At 40.0% G+C, this 16,072-nt stretch overlaps 1 protein-coding gene across 3 annotated transcripts in view; it reads left to right on the plus strand.

Moving 5' to 3' along the window:
- The window catches only part of cry5 (cryptochrome circadian regulator 5), a 27,669-nt gene that overhangs the window by 7,842 nt on the left and 3,755 nt on the right, over window positions 1-16,072 (plus strand). The window contains exons 1-9 of one of the 3 annotated variants that reach the window (XM_024012057.2): window positions 7,880-7,987; window positions 8,430-8,662; window positions 8,976-9,170; window positions 9,427-9,545; window positions 11,078-11,232; window positions 11,434-11,574; window positions 11,714-11,881; window positions 12,135-12,275; window positions 14,681-14,832. In XM_024012057.2, the coding sequence (XP_023867825.1) occupies window positions 8,448-8,662; window positions 8,976-9,170; window positions 9,427-9,545; window positions 11,078-11,232; window positions 11,434-11,574; window positions 11,714-11,881; window positions 12,135-12,275; window positions 14,681-14,832 (1,286 nt within the window). In that variant the 5' untranslated portion in view covers window positions 7,880-7,987; window positions 8,430-8,447. Of the gene's footprint in view, window positions 1-7,879; window positions 7,988-8,429; window positions 8,663-8,975; window positions 9,171-9,426; window positions 9,546-11,077; window positions 11,233-11,433; window positions 11,575-11,713; window positions 11,882-12,134; window positions 12,276-14,680; window positions 14,833-16,072 lie in introns of those variants that run through there. The other 2 variants (XM_024012058.2, XM_070449506.1) reach the window with 2 other exon arrangements.

Raw genomic sequence — 16,072 nt, forward strand, 5'->3', positions numbered from 1 at the left:
GTAATAGTATCCTTTAAAAAATAAAATAAAATTGTGTGATGTGCAGTTTTGCAAATTTTATTTTTTCTTTGATAGGTGCAATATTCTATATGCTGTTCAGATTGTATTCGTTGGAATGGTTAGATTTAATATGCACTTTGTTTAATACATTAAAAAGTAATACTTTAAATGCAAATGTTTAATAGCTTTCTTTTTCATAACAAACCAATGCATTTTTAAATACATTGTGTTAAGGTAGAGTATGATTTCATTTAATAATTTTCATTAGAATTGTTTTAACACCAATCATAGTCAAACTATCGCAAACTGACTTGAAAAAATACAGAAAAAAAAATAAGCGCCGTTTGGGAGCCAAAAGAGCCGCTCTCTTCTTTGGTGAGCTGAGCCAAACGAGCCGGCTCAATGAAAAAGTCGGAATGCCCATCACGAATTGAATGGAGTGCAAGCATTTGGCCTCCCTTGATAAAAAAGTATACAAAATTAGCCAATCAGCGTTTGAGCCAAACTGAGCGAGCTCAACTGATGGTCCTGTGCACCAAAAAAATTGGCAAAAGGAACCAGCTTGATTTTGGCTTCACCCTACCAAATCGCATTGAGAGCATATGTCAATTAACAGAAACAACTTGAATTGTTGCATCTCATTGTGTTGTCCTCCAGTGGCTGGCTGGCTAGCTAAAATGGGCCCTCCTAAATTAGCAATGGATGGAGATAGGGATTTGGACTTGTGGTTTACTAATTTCCGTACTGGCCAATATTATAATGGCGATTCTGAGCCATACATTAATTTCATACATTGGTCTGCCCCTGGCCTGAGATGATGGAAGTTCAAATGTAGCTAAGATGTAGAAGGCTAATGTTAACTAGCTAGCTAACGTCACCCATGAAAGGAAGATAGGCTAGCAAGCAAGTATTTTAACCAGGTAGCCTAGGACAACAAAAAATAAAAGCCTGTACTGTATAACAGAGTCAACATGAAAGAGAGGAGAATGGCATTGACATTTCTTACAAGTGGGGTGAGGCAATATATTGTGCCTGAGCCAGCTGACTGCTGGGGCTGTCCCTCCCTGCTGCTGAGGTTATTCTTTGAAGAGCCTCATCAATCACTCTGGCATCCCTGAAGGCTAACTTCTTAAACCTGGGGTCAAGTGCAACGGGTTCTGATAGCACGTGACTATATTCCATTCTGTGGAACTTTCTGTCCATTGATGAACATAGGGTGTTTATCAACTCTGTCACATGTCCTGTGGTTACATTTGCTTCTCTCTGGTGGCTGGCTGTGATTCGCTGCAGACCCTTACACAGGAGTATCATTTTTGAGGCTGTCACATAGCTGAAAAGAGAGAACAGTAACTTATTAGTTCAGGTTCATGTTTTGTCTACTGATACTACATTCTCATCTACTGCTCATATACATATATAATACTGGATTAAATAATGATGTAGTAATAACTGCTTACTGTACCTCTCTCCACTGATCTCAACAGTGACCTGCTCAAAGTGTTCCAGGACTCTGCACACATCCTCCACCACCTCCCATTCCTCTTCGGTCAGAACATCAACAGGTGGATTGACAATGGCCAGGGTAGAGATGATGGCATCCTTTGACTCAAGAAACCCGTTCAACATATACAATTTTGAATTCCACCTTGTAGTGCAGTCTTGTTTAGGCCTCAGCTCAGGCATCCCCAACTGGTGTTGTGTAGACCTTAGTTTTTCAGCACCTACTGTGCTCCTGTGGAAGTATTYCACAGCTGCTTTCACTTTGTCCACAGTGGGCATCATCACCTTCAGAGCATCTCTTACAATCAGGTTGATTGTGTGGGCAAGACATGGATGATGGGTCCATTTTAACATTTTCATGGCTTTGGTTATGTTAGCTGCATTGTCGCTAACACAACAGACCACTTTTCCATCTACGTGCCATTCTCTGGCCGCTCTCAACAGTTCCTCTGCCAAGTTCTCTGAGGTGTGTCTGTCGCTGAACTCAAAGCAGTCCAGAAGACAGCTAGACATCGAAAATCATCAATGAAGGGACATGTAACCGACATGTAAGAAGTGGTTACCCTTGATGTCCAGCAGTCAGTGGTAAGTCAAACTGCAGTAGCTTTTTGGACTCTTTCCCGCACTGAAGCCTGTGTGCTCTCGTACAGTTGTGGAATAAGTGATGTTGAAAGGGTTTTCCTGCTTGTAATTGTGTACATTGGATTTAGACTATTGCTATAATTTCTAAAACCTCTGTCCTCYAYGATCGAAAATGGCTGGAAATCGGTGGCAATCATTTTAGCCAATGCAATATCAATTTGGCMTTCTTTTGCTACAGACATAGACTTTGGCATAAACTGGTCCATAGGAGACTGCGTTRCTGTGGGTCGCGGAGTAGGCCTACTTGACTGAGTGGATACATCTCCACGTGTGGAGGTGCTGGCTCCACCAATATCACTAGCAGGCCCGCTAGTTTCTCAAAGCTCCGCTACAGCTAGCTTCACAATTGGGTGCACAGTTCGCATATGCCGGTGTAGGTTGTGCGTAGAACCGGCTTTATATGAGATTTTGTTTTGGCAAATTCTACACTGTGCTCTAACATTGTCTACATTATTAAAATGYATCCAAATGCTACTGTGCTTCCGACTCATTTTCCAGCTGTTGTTTTCACAGCTGTCCTTCCGCTCTCTCCTCGGCTGTGAGGGAGTTGGCTCGGCCCTCCCTCACGCATCTTTGGTTCATTGGTTGACACTGCGTGTCTGATTGACAGGAACAACAGGTGAGGCTGTTAGTCTGAGCAGACAGTCAGAACGAATGCATTTAGGCCTATATTATTTTTTTATTTTTTTCGTTCTTTGAATTAGTTAATTCTATTCATTTAAATMTTTTGATAATTCAGATCTTATTTTTTTTTATTTTTAAAAATAGATTTGGCTCTTCTGATATGCGAGCCGGCTCCCAACATTCAGCTTCAAGACCCGGCTCTCAGAGCCGACTCGTTCACGAATGACCCATCACTACATTCAATGCTATGGGTGGCAACAATGTCATACTCGTTTGGACCAGACAGCATCAGATATATGGCCTACATGTAGAGAGAGAGAAGGGCGCCGTTTCACCTGCTCGGATGCTTTCTCCAGTTAGATACATTCAGCCTCTTGTGAATTGAAAGAAATGATGAAACACAGAGAGACGAAAGATACGTTATTACATTTTTTTTAAATTCTTGGTTCAATTTTGGGGGAAGCCTGGCTTCCCTTGGCCTCCATGAATACATGCCACTGCACTACTGTGAATGTCCTGAATGAATGCCATTCAGGACATTAATCTTCACCAACTTTGCTCGACACCCTTCTTGATTCAAACTAAGTATCCACTTCCACCATCTCWACGATTTATGGTTTTAGCAGATTACTTTCTTAGAAAAATAATTAGGTACTTGGGCTGTGTTCAGTTCGCACCGCTCACCTTCCCACAATCCCCAGTGCATTGCTCCGCGTGCTCCCGTTGAAATTAAATGGGCGGCGGGACTTCGTCTGGCGAATTTGGAAGTGGTGGAAACCCTATATAATGAGCGGGCCGGCCGTGGCAGTTTTGCATGGAAAGTCCCAGAACTAACCAGGTGTTGATGGAATTACTTCAGAATTTTACAAATTATTTTCTGAAAAAGTAGCTCCCTTTTAGAGAGTATTAAAAACAATGTTCTCCCTCCTACAACGGGTCAGGGGTTAATAACACTGATACCTAAGCGAAAAAATAAATGCTGCTCATTGATAACTGGCGCCCAATTTGTCTTCTTAATAATGACTATTAGATATTAGCCTTACTACTTTTGACATAGTAGAGCATCAGTTCCTCTTCCACTCCCTTGAGATATTTGGCTTTGGGGATTTTTTCTGTAAGGCTATTAAGACTCTCTATACAAATGGTAGCAGCTCTATTAAATTTAAATATGGCACCTCACCTAGATTTGAGTTAAAGAGAGGAATTAGGCAAGGCTGTCCTATCTCTCCATATCTGTTTTTATGAATCACCCAACTTCTTACAAATTCTTTAAATAATAGTCCTGTACAAGATATTTCCATAGCTGGTAAAGAAATTATTATAAGCCAGCTGGCTGACGATTTTACACTTTTTCTGAAAGACGCTAACCAAATTCCCATATCGATCAATGTGATACAATCCTTTTCCAAAGTGTCTGGTCTATATCTTAACATTAATTAAATGTGAACTCATGGCTGTCAAAGATTGTGTGACACCTTCATATTATGGTATTCCAGTGAAAGAAGAACTTACATAAATTTGGCATAACCATTACTAAGGATCAAAAGTCTAGAGGCTTACTAAATTTGAACCCTCTTATTAAAAAACCCCAGAAGAAGCTAAATCAATGTCTACAGAGGGACTTATCTTTAAAAGGAAAAGTCCAAWTAACCAAGGCTGAAGGTATCTCTWGGCTAACATATGGCGCTCTATCTTTATATCTTTACGGTAAAATGAGCAAGAAGATAGACCAGATGCTTTTCAACTTTCTGTGGAGAAACCGTACCCATTACATTAGGAAAACTCTTGTAATGAACACTTACAAGTATGGTGGGCTGAATTTTCTGGACTTTAATACCTTAAATAATACTTTAAAGGTCAATTAGATAAAACAATTCTAAGAAGTGTCACGACTTCAACCGAAGTCGGCTCCTCTCCTTGTTCGGGCGGCGTTCGGCGGATCAACTCACCGGCTTTCTAGCCATCGCCGCTCCATTTTTCATATATCCATTTGTCTTGTCTTGTTTTCATACACAACTGGTTTTCATTTCCCCAATCAATCTAATTGTATTTAAACCTCTGTTTCCCTCATTTTTTTGTGTAATTGTTTTCATGTCAAGCGATGTTCTTTAGCGCTTTACTTTATTGTTCCGTTGAGCGTGTTTGTTTTGTTGTGCTCCCGGTTTGGAACTATAATAAAGTGCGCTTTATTTATCATACTCTGCTCTCCTGCACCTGACTTCGCCTTTATACCAGTGGTGCCGTCAGGGTCTGCAAGGCCTTCTTCTGCTGGCCTAAACATCATCAGAAATATATATATTTTTTTAAATATATTTTCCCACATATGTATTAAATTATTCCCCAGAGTAAGAGTTATACTCTCATTTCATAGCTTTCCTCTTGGTTGCACTGCTTCCAGCCCCAGGTTGAGATTTGGAGGGCTGGTCTTTATGTTAGATCTTTTATCCAATCATATTCAGCCATCATGTGTTGCCAGAGGGTCTAAAATCTGCCCTCAGGCCTTCAGAATCAACAGTGCGGGCGCTTGTAGCTTATAGTGAATGGAAATTAAAATTTAGTGTCAACCAATCAGCTTTAGAGTTGGCTATTGTACGCCTGCTAGCTGGCTCCAGTGTTAACACAGGAGCCAGCTAGCAGGCGTAGTCCTGTGCACGTCTTTTGATTGGATTACCAATATTGAGAGGCAGGTCCTATGGGCAGGTCTATGCAGATCTAGGAAACTGAATTTGATAAACGAATTAATTCGCGTACTACCTAAGCTGTTTTTTCAACCCACAATGGCGGAAGGAGGAGAAGATATCGATTTTGTCGAGGATATAATTATAACGCCATTCTCAAGACGAACTTTTTCAAGAAAAGTTAGACATTGTAAGGAGAGGTCGCCCGACACCACAAAGCCCGCCACAAAGCCTGTCACACAACAGCTCTGCTCCGTGTAGCGCAGGAATGATGAATGCCCTAACTTCCACCAAGGCTGCTTCGCTCTTCAATTGTTTATGGCCCAACAGACGTCGGATTGAACAGACATCGGGTTTTACTGGTTCGCTCCACAGAGACGCTGCTGTACCCATCAAAGCCACTTTCAAAGTTTTAACTACGAGCGCTGTCAATGGCTCACAGGCTCCGAGAAGCACTGCAAACTGTACTGCTGGGAATGCCTATTATTTGCAAGTGATCGATTTGGTGTTTGGAGCCACACTGGCTTTGCACACTTGAGTTGTCTAACCAAGGCCAGCAACGAGACACCAAAGTACGGCTGGGCACTTACAAGCAATTGTGCTTTTTGAAAACTTTTGGGGACACCGGAATGGATCTACAGCTCAACTAACAAGCGCGCAGGCAACGGAGCTGCACAATGAAAAGGTGAAGGGAAATATTGAAAAGATCATTGATTGTGTCATGTTTTTGGGTAAACACTGTTTACCCAAAAATGTCAATTTCAAGGTGACGCAACGCCTGGTTATACTGCGTTTCTGTCTAAATGTATAGTGGTCTAGAGCCATGGCATCTAATGATGGTATAAGAGTGGGATTTAATTCGGTGGGACTGTGTAGTACCTCACTGAAGGCCCAGGCCCCAGGCCCACGGCACGCCACTGCTATACCACACCATGACAAGAAGACCCACTTCTATGTGGAATTGTATTCCTCATCATGTCTTCTCTACTTTTGGTGGCCTTAACTTCATGTTGCTTTGCAATTATAATATTGACAAAGTTCCAGTGAAACTTCCTGCTTTTCATCGGCAGGTTCCTTGTCATGGTTCTTAATTTATAAGCATAATTTTTCTCCACACAGATATTATATGTGGAATAATCAATGTTTAGAATATTGGTTCTGAAAATAATATCCTATTGGTGAGCCAACTTGAAATGCAGAGGGTTTTTTACTTAGTTATAATTATAAGGAATTCTTATCACTTTACAAGGTCCCTGTAACACCTAATATTTTGCAATTGTTTTAGATGCCATTCCCTCAGGTGTTGCTTTATTATTCAGGAATGTGTCAAGACCTGACCCTCAGAGCCTACCTTCCATTCACCCTGTTGACTCATCAGTAGGAAAGATTTGTTTCTTCTTTTGGTCCATTCAACAACAGAACGATATGAACCTTGTTTCAGCAGGATGTCATGCCTTATTGACTGGTTTGATTGATAATATCTGTTTGAAAAAAGTTTGGATGTTACCACACACATACCTACTTGTTAACTAAATTAAGGAAGTTTCCTTTAAAATTGTTCATCAATATTATCCTGCCAACCACTATATAAAGAAGTTTAAGGAAAACATAAACTCAAATTGTACCTAATGACCACCCAGAAACGGTGTTGCATCTTTTTTGGCATTGTATTCATGTAAGAAAACTGTGGCAAGACATTAGTAGATTTATAATTGAACACATTTATGAAGATTTTACACTATTGTGGAGAGATGTACTGCTTGAATTCTTTACCTACAATAGAAATAAGCTGAAACTATTTTATGTAATTAATTTMATTATTCTTTTGGCCAAATTTCATATTCACAAATGTAAATTTACAAACAAAACACCACATTTTCTTACCTTACAAAAACAAATTGAACTATATTTTAAGACAATTAAATACTCTACTAACAAAAAAAGCTGTTAGAATTCTAAGTGTATGTATGTCCCTTAAGGTCCTTGTGTAATGTAATATTGTACCCCCTAGCCCAATTGTTCTTTGTATATTATTTATATATACTTGTGTTCCCACATGTACTTCTTGTATTGATTTGTTGTTAGTAAAAACATTAAATAAAAATAAAGTCCCAGAACTAGACAGAGGATGGCTCTTTGGGGACCATGGGATGTTTAGCAGTAAACACTTGAGTTAAGGCCCTATCACTGAGTCAATTTAAAAGGTCTGCTTCCGATTTTCTACCCTTCTCCAGAAGTGCGCACTTTCTTAACATTTCGTTCACCTTATGCATTGTCAATTTCGTATTGCAATGGCTCGCTGCTATGTAGCTGCAACGSCGCCATCTAATGGAGAAGTAGCAACTACACAGCTTGGCAGTGCACCACACAACATGGACTGTCTCAATGATCTTATTGGCCAGAAACAGCATCCATTTATTAGACATCCTTCTGATTGGCTGCTCACGGGTAACACGTGTTGTGTTGGGTTTTGTAACTCTTTACGATTGATTACRAAACAAATAGTCAATATTTTCTACTGGTGCAGGCAAGACTGTATAAAGGTAAGTCTAGTTTTTAAAACTAGTTTCAAAGACACAAAATAGTTATTTGAAAACAGACTGTTGTGCCATTTGTTTACATGAGAAAATTGAAATGTTAAAACCGATCAATTGTATCTCAATTCGTTTACAATAGAAACTATGTAGGCATAATCGAACCCATACAGAGACATTCAGTAAGCTACTTTTGTTAAAAGATTTTAAAGCCTAGATAGGTAACCTATGCTGGACACAGTGTTTACCTTTTGAAGTCCATTACATCCCATCAAGATATTGAAAGTAACAGAATTATAGGACTACCAACTGCCATAAATGTCCAGCTAGGCTACACTACTCCCCTTCACTTTAGACCTACTTCTGACAGCCATGTAAGGACTGAGAGGGAACCACTGGAGCAGAGCTTGAACTAACAATCCTGCCTCCTTGATTCGTTTATTCTTAAAAGGTAGGTCACCAAACAGGCATGGCTCATACTTGCATTCACTGGTTCCGCAAGGGGCTTCGACTGCACGACAATCCAGCACTTGTGGCTGCATTGCGGGRCTGCAAGGAGATCTACCCTGTGTTTGTTCTGGACCCCTGTGCCCYCAACAACGTCAACATTGGCATCAACCGATGGAAGTTCCTCATAGGAGCCCTTAAAGACTTGGATTGCAGCCTGAGGAAACTCAATTCTAGGTAGGAATAAAAGGACAACTCAAAAGCATTATGTCCAATGCTATTTCAGTTGCTTAGTGGATATGTTGTGTTGATGGGACTGTGTACTGTTGAAGCAAAACAATGTTTTTTTTTGGTAATGGATCAATAAAGATGCATGTATTGTTTTGGTTAGTTAATGTAAGGGGTGGATAAAGAAATTAGATATGGTGTCTCTTCTTGGCTGTTTGTTGTGTGGCGATCCCAGATGGATCCCTACTGGTATTCTATTGTTTTGTGCTTCTCAGAAATCGACAGTTAACTAAAAAGTGCTGGTGGGGTCTCCACTCTCCAGGCTGTTTGTGGTGAGAGGTAATCCAGAGGAGGTCTTTCCTAAGCTGTTCCAGAAGTGGAAGGTGACGCGGTTGACGTATGAGTATGACACAGAGCCCTTCAGCCTCCGCCGGGACAAGGAGGTGGTCCGGTTAGCTGAAGCGCATGGAGTAGAAATCATCTACAAAGTCTCCCACACACTCTACAACATAGACAGGTGAGCGATCCTTAACGAGTGTATACTCGGTGCAGAGAAAGCTTATTGCTAACTTAGAAATTGATGAAACACAATAAGAATCAAATGAAATGTGATTATTTTTATATGGAGACAGACATCTTAGAAAGAAATGCATGATGACACTGTCTTAATTGAAAAATGTCTGATTACATCAAATGAACACCATCACTCAAGTTGCAAGACTATCTTGGATGCAGCACTAATGATCTGTATCCCTGCCCTGTCATTCTTGTAGGATAATTGAAGAGAACAACGGAAAGGCTCCCCTGACTTACAATCGGCTGCAGACCCTTGTCAGTAGTATCGGTCCCCCCAAAAGGCCTATCCCCGCTCCAACGAGTGATGACATGAAGGGTAAGACCGAAAGGTCTTTTGGAATGGTTCTCCCATGTCAATATATTTGCCATGTCCCGATTCTCTACCTTTACGACCTAAGCGTGCACTTGTTCACTTCCCTTCATGGATTTAAAATGTGTAAGAAATATGGTGGAAACTTCCTCTAGCCYATGCTTAGGGCAAAACCAATCCAATGCTTTTAACTTTGTGAGGAAGAGTGTATAAGGGTTGAAAATTACAGATTTGGACACTGATAAGCGACAAGAAGTTGCCCCCATCCTTCCCGCTAATTGGGCAACATTTGCTCATTTGTGTTTGTCTGAGTGAGGGAAATGCTGTAACTAAGAGGACTCTATGTATTTTGAAAGATGACCTTGAGGATTATATTAAATACCGCTTTGATGTCATACAAGCAAGTCCAAATGTGCACTTCACATTTCCATATCATAAAGCTCATGACAGGGCAGGGATACAGATCATTAGTGCTGCATCCAAGATACAGTGTCAACAATTATGATCTGTTTGATGTATAGTTACAAGATGACATGGTGTCATAGCCTAGTGGTTAGAGCGTTGGACTAGTAACTGAAAGGTTGAATCCCCGAGCTGACAAGGTAAAAATCTGCCGTTCTGCCCCTGAACAAGGCAGTTAACCCACTGTTCCTAGGCTGTCATTGAAAATAAGAATTTGTTCTTGGACTTGGCTAGTTAAATAAAGGAAAAAAATACCCTGGGTTGTTCTGAACAGAATGAGCCTGTTTGTYTATTGTGAAGAAAATGTGCTGCGGGAACATGCACTCGACTCCTTTCAATGCGCACAAATTATGATCGGTTTCTAAGAATTTCCTTGTGAAAGCCTTTTATAACTTAGCTAGTCATGATGGCATTAGAACAAGCTTTCAAATGATGCCCACCTGATCCAGATTGCAATTTATAATGGGCTGTTTTTGGATTGTGTAAACAACAGTAATTGTGTGATATAGCGGGGATACAGGGTTGTGTTAACTACAAGTATACTTGCTCTAGTTCCTCAACGGCACAGCTAGGAGAGCTAAATAAATAAAAACTTTATAGTTGAAGACTTCTTTGAGTCATAAAAGTGCATTGAAATGACTTAGGAACTGTTTACACTTTGGAGAGGTGTGTGGCCACTTGGGGACACCAGTTCATCCTCACTCAAACCTGTGTAATTATTTTTGTTATGTTGCACCTACCCCACATTTTCAAGGAATATTTTTATCATGTTACTGAATGTATCCAGAGTATTTCAGATTTCGTTATCAACAAATGTGGTGAAAAGTACATTAAATGTAAAATGCACATAAAATCAACAGTGTAATGTTTGGATTCAGYCTTGYATTAGGTCAACTGTTGTCATCTACTTTGGTCTAATCATTTCCCCATGATCTCCAAACTCTTCCCTTTCAATTGCTACCATGCTTATGCAAATTATTTTCAGATTTCTGTAAGAAACATACATTTTTTTAGCCCTATACAGATAACMCTTTATTGGCCTAACTTTTCTGCCTTTCTTCCTCACATTCAACTAGATGTAAAGACTCCGTGCTCAGAAAAACATGAGGAAAACTATGGCATCTCCACGTTAGAGAAGTTGTATCAGGATCCAGAGTCTTTGACTGAGGAGCTGTTCCCCGGTGGAGAGCAAGAGGCTCTGCGGAGACTGGACCAACACATGGAGAGAAAGGTACTCATRTCTTTTGGCACACATCTTGATTACTGGTAGATGAGCAATGACAAGTGGGTGGAAGTGGAAGATGAAAAAACTATTTTCCTTCTAACACATTGGTCAGTATTTAGACWTATCAATCATTCATTGATGTCAATGGGGGATTTGGTTAAATGTAATTCCTTGTTTAATTTATTTTTGTAATTTGGTGTCAACCAGGAATGGGTGTGTGACTTTGAGAAACCACAGACGTCCCCAAACTCCCTGAGCCCCAGCACCACCGTCCTCAGCCCTTATATGACATTTGGCTGCCTGTCAGTACGCACCTTCTGGTGGAGTCTAACCGACGTCTACCAAGGGGTGAGTCTCTTCAAGCCTATCAATCAACTTCCATTGATGGGTAAGTGTTTTGCAGAGTTTGGTCATGTACAAGAATGGGAAGTCATATTGTGGAAAATGGAAAGTGATGTCTGACGTCTTACCTGTGTGGGATTTGTAGAAGAAGCACTCCCAGCCTCCCGTCTCGCTGCATGGCCAGCTGCTGTGGAGAGAGTTCTTCTACACAGCCGGCCTGGGCATCCCCAACTTTGACAAGATGGAGGGAAACCCGGTGTGTACACAGGTGGACTGGGACAGCAACTCTGAGTATCTGGCTGCATGGGCAGAGGTAGGCCTGTAGAGCTCCTAACACATCGGGCCAGTTTTCCAGTCAGAGATTAAGTCTACTCCTAGACTAAAAAGCAAATAATGGAGATTTTCCAGTGATCATGCTTTTTAGTCCAGGGGAATAGGTTCAATCTGTGTCTGGGAACCARACCATAAACCTCTGAAGAATAGAATTTCACTTAATCTGATGCTATAGTAAAGCATGACATTGTTGTTTATCAATCCACTCAATGTGTGCGTGTGTTGCTCTGCAGGCCAGGACTGGTTTCCCCTTCATCGATGCCATCATGACCCAGCTGAGGCAAGAGGGCTGGATCCACCACCTGGCCCGGCACGCCGTGGCCTGCTTCCTGACCAGAGGAGACCTTTGGATCAGCTGGGAGGAGGGCCAGAGGGTATGGACTACCATACCTTGCCGTTATGGATTATTGTTATTTATTGACCTCTACGGGATAACCCCAAGTGGGTTTTAGCTGCATTATTCTTTAGCATGGCTTTAGCCATCACAACTGTACTGCAATAGTACAATAAATAATAATTGAACCCCCATTATGTATGCTGTAAATACAAGACATCTGGTCATTTAAAATGCTTTTCACTGAGGCAAATACAATACTTCACAAGAAAAGGAAAAAAAAGACTATATACTCTTATTGCTGTTAGTACATTTACAATTTAAGGTGTGTAATGACATTTAAAAAGATTGATCAACAAGTCTGACCCCTTTATTGACAAGGTCCTCACTGCAGAGCATGGATGATCTAGTTGAATGTCCCAGCCTAGCCCACCAATCATTGCCATTAGTCAAACCTGAACATTAAAGCTGGAATCCTTAATGGTGAAACCACCACATCCATYCCATCTTTAAATAATATTMATGTTCATGGATATAATCATTCACTTCCTGTTTGGTGASATGAATATGGCCTGGCACTGCAGTAAGTGTCATACATATCCAGCTACTGTTAATTGAAATGTATCACCAAGGGCAACACATTCTTCATCCATCTTTAATTCATTCATCGTTACTGTAGGWCACTTGGTCTGAAATGATGATAGGCCATATGAAATATTGATCATATTGTCCACTGTGGTTGTTGAAAACACAGTGTACCGCAAATAATTATTCCAATAATGAGTTAGATGGTATCATTTGTCTATGAAATACAGCATTTCTCTCTTCTGGAGTCTAATTTGCATAGAAGAAGAAACCACAGTGAGTAGGACTATGTACTGTACAGTCTAAGAACCTTTGTGAAACCGAAGTGTATCTACAGTTAGGGCCTGATGGCCTTGCCGTCAGATGTTCTGCTCAAACAAGAGCTTTTCAACAATCATGCATTGCTTACATCATAATTATAATTCAGAACATGAAACCTTGCAGAAGTTATCCTGTCTCACTAAGAGAGCCAATTTGTGCCTAGTTTGTTACGTCTTAGTACTACCACTCCAACTTTTCAAGCTGAGGGACTTTTCTCTCTCGTGTCTCGTACCGAGTTGAATGGTTTAATGGAATAAAGTGACACGATTAGTCCTGCTCAATAGAGGATYGATWTTTAAACCTGGCTCCTGCATCCATTAATTAAACCTGGCTCCTGCCCCATCCATTAATCTCAGCACAACCATCCAACTCAAGTACTCTCTCWTTGTTATGCTCTGTAAGGACAAGGTTATTACAGTGAAATATTAATAATATATAGAAAATTAATTTAATAATTTAAATAATTTGTTTTAAAGTTCACACTGCCGTCTGAAAGCTTTAACTGTAGTTTTTACTGGCAATCAACATGTTACTAGTGTGCGTCTCAAATGGTTTTAACTTTCAATTGATAATTGTCATTTCAACAGTTCATATCATTCTCGAATGATCAACATCAGACAATAAGAGATWATGGTCGAAGTATTTGGCAGACATGTTTTGTAGAGTTTGAAACTTACTGTAGGCTATTAGGTGCAATTCAGTGACAGCAGTGGCTGGGTAAGCACGGGCAATTAAAGCCAGATTTACACAAATATTGAAACCCAAGTTCACCATACAACAGATACAGTGCCTTCAAAAAGTATTCATACCCCTTGACTTTTCCACATTTTGTTACAGCCTGAATTTTAAATGGGTTAATGATACTCACCCATCTACACACACTATGCCATAATGATAAAGAACTKTTTTTTAAAMATTTATTGAAAAAATAAATACAGATATCTAATTTACATAAGTATTCACACTCCTGAATCAATGCTTTGCAGAAGCACCTTTGGCAGCRATTACAGCTGTGAGTCTTTCTGGGTAAGTCTAATAGCTTTGGACACCTGGATTGTGCARCATTTTCCCATTATTCTTAAAAAAAAAAWRWWTTCAAGCTCTGTCAAGTTGGTTGTTGATCATTGTTAGACAACCATTTTCAGMGTTTGCCATAAATGAAGTAGTCTCCTATTCCCTTGCCTAGCGGTTAAGAGCGTTGGGCCAGTAACTGAGTAGGGTATAGGGTGCCATTYGGGGCACAATCCCTATATATGCTCAACCATTCCTCATAAGTCTAATGAAAAGCACAATAACCAAATCAAAATGGTAATGTTTGGTAAGGAGTCACAGAATGAGGCTAAATGCTGAGATTAGAGGAGCAACTCAATACTTGAAAGTAGTATTTCTCTCATCCTCTTTTGAATGCATTGATCTGAAAACGTTGGAATCAATAGGCCTGATACAAGGTTTTGACACCATTTCAGAATATTTAGATGAACTTAGTTCTGACCACTGTATTATTGAGTTGATTCTCATTGGACCTTGTTTGCCTCACAGGTATTTGAGGAACTCTTATTGGATRGAGACTGGTCCCTGAATGCTGGGAACTGGCAGTGGCTCTCTGCTAGTACTTTCTTTCACCAGTTCTTCAGGGTCTACTCGCCCATCGCCTTTGGGAAGAAAACGGACAAAAACGGAGACTACATCAAGTAAGAACATTAACCCTTACCAAAGCCAGAATGTTAAGATTTATTACCTTGTAATACCATAGCATCCAATTGTTTTGCTGTCACACAAATAAATGTGTTGATCTGAATTAGAGGTCGACCGATTTTGATTTAATGCCGATACCGATTATTGGAGGACCAAAAAAAGTGGATACCAATTAAATCGGCCGAGTTATTTATATTTGTAATAATGACAATACTGAATGAACAATGAACACCATTTTAACTTAATATAATACATCAATAAAATCAATTTAGTCTCAAATAATTAAACATGTTCAATTTGGTTTAATTAATGCAWAACTAAGTGTTGGAGAAGAAAGTAAAAGTGCAATATGTGCCATGTAAATAAAAGCTAACGTTTAAGTTCCTTGCTCAGAACATGAGAACATATGAAAGCTGGTGGTTCCTTTTAACATGAGTCTTAAATATTCCCAGGTAAGAAGTTTTAGGTTGTAGTTATTATAGGACTACTTCTCTCTATACCATTTGTATTTCATATACCTTTGACTATTGGATGTTCTAATAGGTACTTTAGTATTGCCACCCTAATCTCGGGAGTTGATAGGCTTGAAGTCATAAACAGCGCAATGCTTGAAGGCAAACGCACGAAAGTGCTGTTTGAATGAATGCTTACGAGCCTGCTGCTGCCTACCATCGCTCAGTCAGACTGCTCTATCAAATCATAGACTTAATTATAACATAATAACACACACAAATACGAGCCTTAGGTCATTCATATGGTCAAATTCGGAAACTATCATTTCGAAAACAAAATGTTTATTCTTTCAGTGAAATACGGAACCGTTACGTATTTTATCTAACGGGTGGCATCCCTAAGTCTAAATATTGCTGTTACATTGCACAACCTTCAATGTTGTCATAATTACGTAAAATTCTGGCAAATTAGTTCGCAACGAGCCAGGCGGCTCAAACTGTTCCATATACCCCGACTCTGCGTGCAATGAACGCAAGAGAAGTGACACATTTTCCCTAGTTTAATATTGCCTGCTAACATGAATTTCTTTTAACTAAATATGCAGGTCTAAAAATATATACTTCTGTGTATTGATTTTAAGAAAGGCATTGATGTTTATGGTTAGGTACATTCGTGCAACGATTGTGCTTTTTTCACAAATGCGCTTTTGGTAAATCATCCCCCGTTTGGCGAAGTTGGCTGTTTTTGTTAGGAAGAAATGATCTTCACACAGTTCGCAACGAG

The sequence above is a fragment of the Salvelinus sp. IW2-2015 genome, linkage group LG20, assembly GCF_002910315.2.
Source record: "Salvelinus sp. IW2-2015 linkage group LG20, ASM291031v2, whole genome shotgun sequence".
Classification (NCBI taxonomy): domain Eukaryota; kingdom Metazoa; phylum Chordata; class Actinopteri; order Salmoniformes; family Salmonidae; genus Salvelinus; species Salvelinus sp. IW2-2015.